General features: G+C 47.2%; 1 protein-coding gene across 1 annotated transcript; it reads left to right on the top strand.

The window, feature by feature from the left end:
• The first annotated feature begins 5,598 nt into the window (after window positions 1–5,598).
• Window positions 5,599–10,431, top strand: bop1 (BOP1 ribosomal biogenesis factor). The gene is made up of 16 exons (XM_084563667.1): window positions 5,599–5,725; window positions 6,317–6,517; window positions 6,609–6,710; window positions 6,854–7,008; window positions 7,085–7,202; window positions 7,529–7,630; window positions 7,764–7,976; window positions 8,075–8,236; window positions 8,317–8,397; window positions 8,637–8,706; window positions 8,815–8,947; window positions 9,055–9,238; window positions 9,315–9,606; window positions 9,702–9,786; window positions 9,954–10,061; window positions 10,156–10,431. The coding sequence occupies exons 1-16, from the start codon at window positions 5,606–5,608 to the stop codon at window positions 10,307–10,309; spliced, it is 2,280 nt and encodes a 759-aa protein (XP_084419793.1). The 5' UTR covers window positions 5,599–5,605; the 3' UTR covers window positions 10,310–10,431.
• Window positions 10,432–10,826: the final 395 nt, after the last annotated feature.

The following is a 10,826-nucleotide window of genomic DNA, read 5'->3' as shown; positions in this document are numbered from 1 at the left end:
ATTTTCCTTTTAATTTTAGGGATTTGGTTGCATTAATAGGTCCACATAATTGATTAGTTTAAAACATAAACCATCAAGAAATCAATTGGTAGATTATTGTCTACATATATTTTGTCCCTTTGATGGGGGATTTATATAACATGATGATGCTGAAATACTTAATTTTCTTTGTCACTTACGCATTCAGCCTGTCGGCAATATTCTGCCACGCCACATCCCTCGCTTTATTGTTTGCCGCGGTATTGCCCTTCTTTCGGATTACATGGCTGTAATCCTCATATAGCTCCATGAGGAGGGTTTGCTCCGCTGCAGAGAATATTTCTGCGCGCTTTCCCTTGCTTTTCGGCATTTTTGACAGTGTTCGGCACTCGACTATAATGGGCTTTTTATTTTCCCTGTGGGCGTGCACAAGTTGAGACTTAACAGGTGAGGCTTGACTAAGCGTCAGGTGGAGCTAGCTGATTTCACTTGATGGAACGACTTGGAGCTAGATTGGGAAGTGGAGCTTAGTCAAGCTTCAAGCTTACACCTAAGTCTGGCAATTCTTAGCTACGTTGATGGAATACCCCCCAGAATACTTTATTAATCCTTGAAGGAAATTGTTTTGTTGCTGTTGCTCCCACAAAGTGACAGTTGCTAGTTAACAGAGCAAATACAATAGAATAAAAGTTGTACAAAAATATATAAAAATAAGTATAATATAATAATATAATATAAACATGTAAACAAATATAAGATGTAAACAGCCAAACATGTAAATATAAACACGTCAGATCATACTGTTCTATATTCACTATTATAAAAAACACACTTATTAGAATAGAAGAATGTTTTCAGTGTCTTTACTAAGTTTAATGAAGCAGCTGCAGGATCCTCTGTGTCCACATCTCAGCTGATCTCACCTGGGCTTCACACGTCTCCACCAGGTGAACAAAGCACAACAAAGACTCTGCTTCCTTAAGAAGCTAAGGTACGCTCACCTGCCCCAGCGCCTCCTGACAAACGTCTACAGGTCAGCTGTAGAGAGCATCCTGTCCTGCTGCTGCTGCTACAGAGGCCTGCAGCGAGTGGTGAGGCTGCAGACCATCAGCTGCTTCCAAAAGAAAAGCCAGTCAGGGATGAAACTCAGCCTGGATATAGACGGTCCTCCAGAGTGTCTCTCTGGGGAGAGACACTGAGTCATCAAAGAACTAATAGACTAAAAAACAGCTTCTACCCTCAAGACGTCAAATCCCTCACACCTTCACCCTCTCCTTCATAGACTGAGGTGTAATAACCCCCGTATTCATTCCCCATCCACCTGCACTCAACAGGTATATTTGCATGAACATAGATACCATTTATACTATTGTTTAACTGTTTACTGCTTTAAACACTTTTCCCCTCATTGTACCATTACATGTGTTTATGTGCTACTGTGAGCTTTTATCCTATATATTGTATTTGATTGTGTATAGCTGCTATAGTTTTTTATCTTTATGCAGCTATATTTAGGGTTCAAGCAGCGAAGCTGCTGGAAACCTATTGTTATTCTACCTTTTCCTATTATTATTATTGGTGGCCAAGCAGCGAAGCTGCGTAGGACACCTATTGTGATTGTACGTTTTCTTCCCTATTATTATTTTTCCGCCATGGGAGTCTATGGCAGCCCATAGAACCGTATGGTAAAAAGTTGTGCAATTTTGCACACAGCTTAAGGACAGTCTCAACTTTACTTTGACAGAGTTTCATGTAAGCACTAACCACGCTCTAGCGCCACCAACGGGTCAAAGTTTGAAGTACCTTTGTGCACGTAACTTTTGAACCGTATGTCCGATTTTTGAAAACAAGGTATCCTCGGCATCCTTGGACCACGCCGGGTTCAACGCACCATATGGCGTCAATTTCCGCCATGATGGATTTTCCGCCATTTTGGATTTTATCAAAAACACGAAAAAAGTTTCAGCGGCCACAAATTTTGTCCGATTCTCACGAAAATTGGCACAGACCGTCTTCTGACCAATGCGCACAAAAGATACTATCAGGCGTCTTCAGGTTCGAAACCATTTGGCCGCTACAGCCAATCAAAATTAGCAGCGACTGCGCCGTTTTCCATTTTATCTCATATCTCGGCAACGCTTTGGAGCAATGAAACCAAATTTGGTACCACGCTTCCAGATGCTGTCCCAAGTGTACGAAAAAAAACCTGGTGTCTTGTGGCCACTAGGGGGCGCTATAATTAGAAAAACATTGTTTTTGCTCATATCTCTTGATGCGTTTTTATTTGAAATGAAATTGCGATATCCGCAGATACCGTGGGTTGCCCCAGTGACAGTTCATGCCAACTTTTCATGCTAGCCAATCGCAGTTGGCGGCAAAGCCGCCAAACAGGAAGTTTTGTTATATCTTGGTGATGCTTTGACTTCCGAAGACCAAACTTGGTCACACGCTTCGACACTCCCTTAGAAGTGCGCAATAAAAATTTGGTGTCATTCGGCCACTAGGGGGCGATGTAATTAGCAAAATTGCGTTTTTGCTTATAACTTTTGACCCGTATGCCTGATATTTAAAAACTTGGTACTGTTGGACTCCTTGGATCATGCCGAGATCAACGATACCTATGATGTTAATTTCGCCCCATTGGATTCTCCGCCATTTTGGATTTTATCAAAAACACTTAAAAGTTTTCACGGGTCACAAATTTTGTCCGATCGACACCAAACTTCACACACATCATCTACAGACCATGCTTCATTAATGCATTACTTTTTGTCTTCGGAACTAAAACCGTTCGCCCGTAACAGCCAATCGAAATTTGCGGCGAAGCCCCTAACAGGAAGTGAGCTCATATCTCAGCAACCCTTGCATGTATCAAAGCCAAACTCGGTGCATGGACTCAGGACCCAATCAGGGGAACGCTCAAGACCTTTGACCTCTAGGGGGCGCTGCAATTAAGTAAGATGCTTTTTGGCCTTTAGCTGTTGATGTGTTTGGAATTAAAATGTACTAATGGTGTCTGGTAATACTTTTAGACGTCCTTAGGCCGACCCGCGTCAACTTGTGATGTCATCGTAATTGATTCGGCCGCCATATTTGATTTAATCAAAACCATCAAAAAGTTTTCGCAGGTCACAAATTTCATCTGATCTTCACCAAAATTGGCACAGGCCATCTTCAGACCATGCCTTATCAATGCATTGCTTTCTGGAACAATTGGCAAAAGCATTCGCCCGTAACAGCCCATCGAAATCGGCGGCGAAGCCGCCAAACAGGAAGTGAGCTCATATCTCCGCAACCCTTTCATTTATTATAACCAAAGTTAGTACACAGTCTCAACCCCATCAGGAGGACGCTCAAAAATGTTGGTGACCTTTGACCTCTAGGGGGTACTGCAATTAGCAACCATGCATTTTGGCCTGTAGCTGCTGTTGTCCTTAGAATTAAAACACATATGTCTGATGCCACTGCATCATGCAACTTACATGGCAAATCTGGACTGCTGAACGTTCTGCTTGGCCACCTCAATGCTGCTTGCAGCTTTAATTATTCCTAAATCTTCCGCCATGGGAGTCTATGGCAGCCCTAAGAACCGTATGGTCGAAAGTTGTAAAAATTTGGCACATAGCTTAAGGGCAGTCTCAATATTACTTTGACTGAGTTACTTGTAAGCACTAAGCGCGGTGTAGCGCCACCAACTGGTCAAAGTTTGAAGTACATTTGTGCATGTAACTTTTGAACCGTATGTCCGATTTTTGAAAATAAGGGAATCCTTGGATCCTGACGATTACAACGCACCCTATGACGTCACAATGCGTCATGATAGATTTTTCGCTATTTACGATTTTGTCGAAAACACGAAAAAAGTTTCAGCGGTCACAAATTTTGTCCGATTCTCACGAAAATTGGCACAGAGCGTCTTCTGACCAATGCGCACAAAAGTTACTATCAGGCGTCTTGGGCTTGGAAACCATTTGGCTGATACAGCCAATCAAAATCAGCGGCGAAGGCGCTGTTTTCCATTTGACCACATATCTCGCCAACACTTTGGTGCAATGAAACCAAATTTGGTAACACGCTTCCAGACACTGTCCAAAGTGCACGGACAAAATCTGGTGTCATGTGGCCACTAGGGGGCGCTATAATTAGCAAAACATTGTTTTTGCTCATATCTCTTGATGCGTTTTTATTTGAAATGAAATTGTGATATCCGCAGATACCGTGGGTTGCCCCAGTGACAGTTCACGCCAACTTTTCGTGTTAGCCAATCGCAGTCAGTGGCGAAGCCGCCAAACATGAAATTTCCTTATATCTCGGTGATGCTTTGATTTCCGAAGACCAAACTTGGTCACACGCTTCGACACTCCCTTAAAAGTGTGCAATAAATATTTGGTGTCATTCGGCCGCTAGGGGGCGATGTAATTAGCAAAATTGCGTTTTTGCTTATAACGTTTGACCCGTATGCCTGATATTCAAAAACATGATAATGTATATGTATAACAATGTATAACAATCCAAACTAAATTTGGAAGTACGTTTAGAGACCACGTCTCGAGGGGGCATGCCAAATTTGGTGTCATTCGGCCACTTGGGGGCGCTGTAATTAGCGAAAGTCTCTTTTTGGCTCCAAATGTAATTAGCAAAATTGCGTTTTTGCTTATAACTTTTGACCCGTATGCTTGATATTCAAAAACATGGTTCTGTTGGACTCCTTGGATCATGTCGAGATCAACGTACCCTATGACGTCATAATGCCTTCTGAAAGATTTTTTCGCAATTTACGATTTTGTTGAAAGTGAAACAAAATTTTCAGCGGTTGAAATTTTGTCTGATTCTCACGAAAATTGGCACAAACCGTCTTCTGACCAATTCGGACAAAAGTTACTATCAGGCGTCTTCAGCTTCAAATCCGCTCGGCCGCTACAGCCAATCAAAGTCGGTGGCGAATACGGCAAACGGGCTACAAGCTCATATCTCAGAAACGGTGCGACGTATCAACACTACATTTCAAAGTACGTTTAGAGACCCCGTCCCGAGGGGACATGCCAAATAGTGTGTCATTCGGCGACTAGGGGGCGCTACGATTAGCGAAAGTCTCTTTTTGGCTCCAAATAGTGTGTCATTCGGCCACCAGGGGGCGATTTAAATAGCAAAATTGCATTTTTGCTTATAACTTTTGACCCGTATGCCTGATATTCAAAAACATGGTACTGTTGGACTCCTTGGATCATGCCGACGCTATCAGCACTATTGCAGCTCTATCCGAAACGTCCTGCTTGAACCCTCCATTGCTGCATGCAGCTATATTTTCTATTTTTATTGCTCCCAAACTGTATTTCATTGTTTTTCACTGGACAATGACAATAAACACTTCTTCTTCTTCTTCTTCTTCTTCATTAAACCAACAAACAACAGAAATAATGAACAGCAGAGAAGATTCATCCTGGATATTCATCTAACCATTCATTAATAACGGTTCTATTATTTATTAATTATTATTCATAAATCATTCACGGTCAAAAAATAAACATGGTAGTTATGACGCTTGACCACAAGATGGCGCCAGCGGAAACCACGCCCCTCCGGCTGTGACGCCTGCCCTCTGACCCCGGCGTTCCCACGTGGTTTAATGGCAGACATCAGTGGGAACATGCGGAGCCACGAACAGACAGACAAGATGAAGAAAGTCCGAGAGAAAACAGCGAAGAAGAAGAGGGACGAGAAGGAGGAAGAGGAGGACGAGGAGCAGGTGAGACAGGAGGAGGAGGAGGAGGAGAAGAAGGAGAAGGAGGAGGAGGAGGAGAAGGAGAAGGAGGAGGTAGTGGAGAGGAGCAGTCGGCTAGCTGTTAGCATGCTAGCAGGAGAAAATACATTAAAACACGCTAGTCAGTGCTAAACCGAGTCCAGCCGAGCTCTGCCAAGCCGCTTAAAGTGGCCTTTTTCTGAACGGGGTTTTGAATGAAGACCGGAGATTGTTCTGGAACCACAGATGCTAATGCTAGCTGAAGCTAACCAAGCGTGTAAACAGAAGGCAGAGGCTGGCTCTCAGCCAACACTCAGACCAAACCCCATTCAAAAAATGACCGTTTTTAGATGAGTCCAGAGGTTGAACCTGTCTGACCATCAGATATGAAAAGGTTTGATGAAACAACCTGTTATTAACCATAACAACAATAACAATGATCATAACAATAATAATAATAATAATGATCATAACAATAATAATAATAATAACAATAGGACTGATCCATGTCTGACTCTGTCTGGTCAGTAAAGAGCAGCTAAAATAACCAGGTTTTTGTATGGAGTCTGGTGTGACGAGTTTCTTCTTCTTCTTCAGATCTTTAACTTCAACAACAACAACAAACCAGCCGAGGAAGACGAGGGTGATGAAGATCTGTCTGACAGCGAGGACAGTGTCTACTCAGGACTAGAGGATTCTGGGACGGACAGCGAGGAGGACGAGGATGATGAGGGGGGGTTAGATGATGATGATGATGGTGATGATGATGATGAAGATGAAGAGGGACAGCGTGGGCAGGTAGAGTTTAGCTTGTGTCAGTCTTGACGCCTCATTGGCCAGTTGTGAGTCACCTGTGGAGTGTAGAACGTCTCATGTGTTCTACCTGCAGATGGAGGAGAAGAAGAAGAAGAAGAAGGAGAGAGCAGCGACTGAAGGAGAAGAAGAGAAGAAGAAAGAAGACGAGTACGAACACGACACATCAGACGAGGAAGTAAGACGAGTTCATCCTCTCAGGTTCCTCTAGCGTTCTAATCTCTGTCAGCTTCTTCCTTTGGGATGTTCTGGTGGGTTCTCTGTTGTTCTGCCATGTTCCCCTGTCCTCTGTTGCTGACGTTGTCTCTGGTGGTTCTGCAGGACATCAGGAACACGGTGGGGAACATTCCTATGGAGTGGTACAAAGACTTTCCTCACATTGGCTACGACCTGGAGGGGAAGAAGATCTATAAGCCAATCAGGAACAAGGACGAGCTGGACGACTTCCTGGACAAAATGGAGAACCCGGACTACTGGTGAGCTGCTTCCTGTGACGCTGCCTGCCGAGTGAAGCTAACGATGCTAACGATGCTAACCGCGTTCTGTCTGCAGGAGAACGGTCCACGACAAACAGACAGGAAGTGACATCGTGCTGTCTGACGAGCAGGTGGAGCTGGTCCGCCGTCTGCAGAAAGGACAGTTTGGAGACGTCAACTTCAACGAGTACCAGGTACGCACAGGTAACAGGCTGAGGCTCCGCCCCCTCACTCTGGGTGACCTCTCGCTTGCTGCACAGGACACACACACACCTGGACACACCTGGACACACCTGGACACACCTGGACACATCTGGACACATCTGGACACATCTGGACACATCTGGACACAACATCTAAACTCAGTTGTTACAGTGAACCTCTCTCTCTCCCTCCCCCTCCCCCTCTCTCTCCCTCTCCCTCTCCCTGTCCCTCTCTCTCTCCCCCTCCCCCTCCCCCTCCCCCTCTCCCCCTCCCCCTCTCTCTCCCCCTCTCCCCCCCACCCTCTCTCCCCCTCCAGCCGACCGTGGAGTTCTTCAGCAGTGACGTGATGATTCATCCAGTCACCAACAGACCTGCAGACAAACGCAGCTTCATCCCCTCACTGACTGAGAAGGAGAAGGTAAAACACACGCCTCACCCGTCTGTCCTCACCCGTCTGTCTCACCTGCCTGTCTGTCTGTCCTCACCCGTCTGTCTCACCTGCCTGTCTGTCTGTCCTCACCTGTCTGTCCCTCCTGTCTCACTGTCTGCAGGTGTCTAAACTGGTCCATGCTATAAAGATGGGCTGGATCAAACCGCGGCGGGTGGAGGACGACAGCAGGGGACGCTACTACGACCTGTGGGCCGGTGAGGACTCGTCCATTCTGTCCAAACACAGGATGCACCTCCCCGCCCCCAAGATCCCTCTACCTGGACACCAGGAGTCCTACAACCCCCCACCCGAGTACCTGTTCACTGAGGAGGAGGTCTGTCCCCCGGTCCCCTCACCTGAGACACGATGGACGGGTTTACAGGTGTCATAATAACCCTGTCTGTCCTTGTCAACCTGTCTTCCTGTCTCCAGAAAGCTCTGTGGGAGCAGCAGGACCCATCAGACAGGAAGTTGCCGTTTGTTCCCAGGAAGTTCTCCAGTCTCCGTCAGGTTCCAGCGTTCCCTCGGTTTATTCACGAGAGGTTTGAGCGTTGTCTCGACCTCTACCTGTGTCCTCGTCAGAGGAAGATGAGGGTCAGTAGCTGCAGGTCGCCCTCCAACCATCAGGTGGCGCTGCAGACCTCTCACCTGGTTTGTCCTCCGTGTCTCTGCAGGTCAACGTCAACCCAGAGGATCTGATTCCTAAACTCCCCAAACCCAAAGACCTGCAGCCGTTCCCCACCACACAGAGTCTGGTGAGAAACACACACACACACCTGGAGACACACACACACACACACCTGGAGAGACACACACACACACACCTGGAGAGAGACACACACACCTGGAGAGACACACACACACCTGGAGACACACACACACACACACACCTGGAGACACACACACACACACACACCTGGAGACACACACACACACACACGGACACACACAATTTAGCCTGTCCCTACCTGTCTGTCTCTACCTGTGTGTTCAGGTGTATCGAGGTCACAGTGGTCTGGTTCGTTCCATCAGTGTTTCTCCATCAGGACAGTGGCTCGCATCAGGTAAATCCCTCCTCCTCCTCCTCCTCCTCCTCCTCCTCCTCCTCCTCCTCCTCCCCCCCCTCATCTACCTCGTCTCTACCTGTCTTCACGTCTTGTCCTTATTTCCAGGTAGTGATGACGGCTCCGTCAGGTTCTGGGAGGTGTCTTCGTCTCGCTGTATGAAGACGGTTCAGGTGGGCGGAGCTGTTAAGAGCGTCTCCTGGAACCCAAACCCAACCATCTGTCTGCTGGCTGTCGCCCTGTAAGGACCTGTCCTCCTGTCTGTCTGTCCTCCTGTCTGTCTGTCCTCCTGTCTGTCTGTCCATCTGTCCTCCTGTCTGAAGTAAACCCTGTCTCCGTCTCTTTCAGGGACTCGGTGGTCCTGATCCTGTCTCCCTCTCTGGCAGACAGACAGGTTGTCTCGGCGTCAGAGCGACTCATCGGTGGTCCACAGGAGGTGGAGCCATCAGAGGAGGCGGGGCCAGTAGTGTGGAGTGAAGCGGAGGGGGAGGAGCTAAACCAGGGGATCCGCCTTAAAATACAACATCCTAAGGTGAGGAGTCCCGACGGATGAATCCACGGAGCGCTGATGATACCTGGGCTGGTCTAACTGTTGGGTTTCTCCTCAGGCCGTCCACCAGGTCACGTGGCACGCTAAAGGAGACTACCTGGCATCGGTTATGCCGGATCACTCCAGCCACCTGCAGGTGTTCATCCACCAGGTGAGCCGGAGGCGGAGCCAGAACCCCTTCAGAAAGAACAAAGGTCTGGTCCAGTGCGTCTCCTTCCACCCGGTCCGGCCCTACTTCTTTGTGGCGACGCAGCGATCGGTCCGGATCTACAACCTGGTCAAACAGGAAATGACCAAGAAGCTACAGGTCAACTCCAAGTGGATCTCCAGCATGGCCGTGCACCCAGGAGGTGACCACAAGCACCGTGACACGTCCATGGTGATGTCACTGCTGAGGGGCGGGGCCTGTGTCTCACCTGTCTGTCTGTCTGTGTGTGTCCTCCAGGTGATCATGTGATCTGTGGAAGTTATGACTGCAGGCTCAGCTGGTTTGACCTGGACCTCTCAACAAAACCTTACAAGATGCTACGGTACGCACCTGTCAATCACCCTGGCACCTGTCAATCACCCTGACACCTGTCAATCACCCTGACACCTGTCAATCACTCCATCTGTGTGTTATTGGTCGTCTAATGTTTGGTATAGACTGTATTGATCTGAGTATTGATTGGCCGCGCTGATCACTTCCTGTCTGCAGGCACCATAAGAAGGCGGTGAGGGGCGTGGCCTATCACAGAGCTTACCCGCTGTTTGCCTCAGCGTCTGATGACGGGTCGGTGATCGTCTGTCACGGGACAGTTTACAAGTAAGAACCGATCACAGTATTCATCCCATATTGATCCTCACACCTGATCACACTAACCCCCCTACCTCACCCCCCACCCTCCCCCACCCCACAGCGACCTGCTGCAGAACCCCCTCATCGTCCCGGTGAAGGTCCTCAGAGGTCACACCATCACTCATGACCTCGGTGTTCTGGACGTGACGTTTCATCCCACACAGCCGTGGATCTTCTCGTCTGGAGCCGACGCCACCATCCGCCTCTTCACTTAGAGACATGTGGGCGTGGCCATGGTGGGCGGAGCCAATGGCTGTTCAGAGCGGAGGACTTGATTTTATGTTTTTCATCCAAGTGAAACCTTTTCTTTGTTTGTTAATAAAAACCTTCCACTGAGTCCAGATTGTTGTTGTTGTTGTTGTTGTTGTTGTTGTTGTTGTTGTTGTTGTTGTTGTTGTTGTATGTGGTGGTGTCGTGGTCGTGGTGATGGCGGTGGTGTCGTGGTCGTTGTCTGGTCTGTCAGATAATAACGGCTCTTAAACCACTTATTCATTTCATTATTTGACATTTTTTGGTTCTTGTTACTTCCTGGTTGATGACCTGAGGAGCAAACGGAGAGATTCCTCTAAATTTATATATTTTTTATTGACAGACAGTGACATTGACAGTTATTATTACTGAATGTATAATTGTAGTAATACATTCAGTCATTAACTGTCAGAGAATTACAGATTTTTTATTTTGAAGGGCTGTTCTTGATATCACTTCCTGTCCTTCAGTCAAATGATTCAT

The sequence above is a fragment of the Chelon labrosus genome (genome assembly GCF_963514085.1).
Source record: "Chelon labrosus genome assembly, chromosome: 16".
Lineage (NCBI taxonomy): Eukaryota > Metazoa > Chordata > Actinopteri > Mugiliformes > Mugilidae > Chelon > Chelon labrosus.
Note: the sequence above shows the minus strand (reverse complement) of the source record. Positions and strands in the feature narration are given on the sequence as shown.

Bases quoted from the DNA above. Each gene is read 5' to 3' on its own strand.
- bop1 (XM_084563667.1), top strand. From the start codon at position 5,606: ATGGCAGACATCAGTGGGAACATGCGGAGCCACGAACAGACAGACAAG. The intron at 7,977-8,074 runs GTCTGTCCCCCG...TCCTGTCTCCAG, and splicing joins ACCTGTTCACTGAGGAGGAG to AAAGCTCTGTGGGAGCAGCA. The intron at 8,707-8,814 runs GTAAATCCCTCC...CCTTATTTCCAG, and splicing joins AGGACAGTGGCTCGCATCAG to GTAGTGATGACGGCTCCGTC.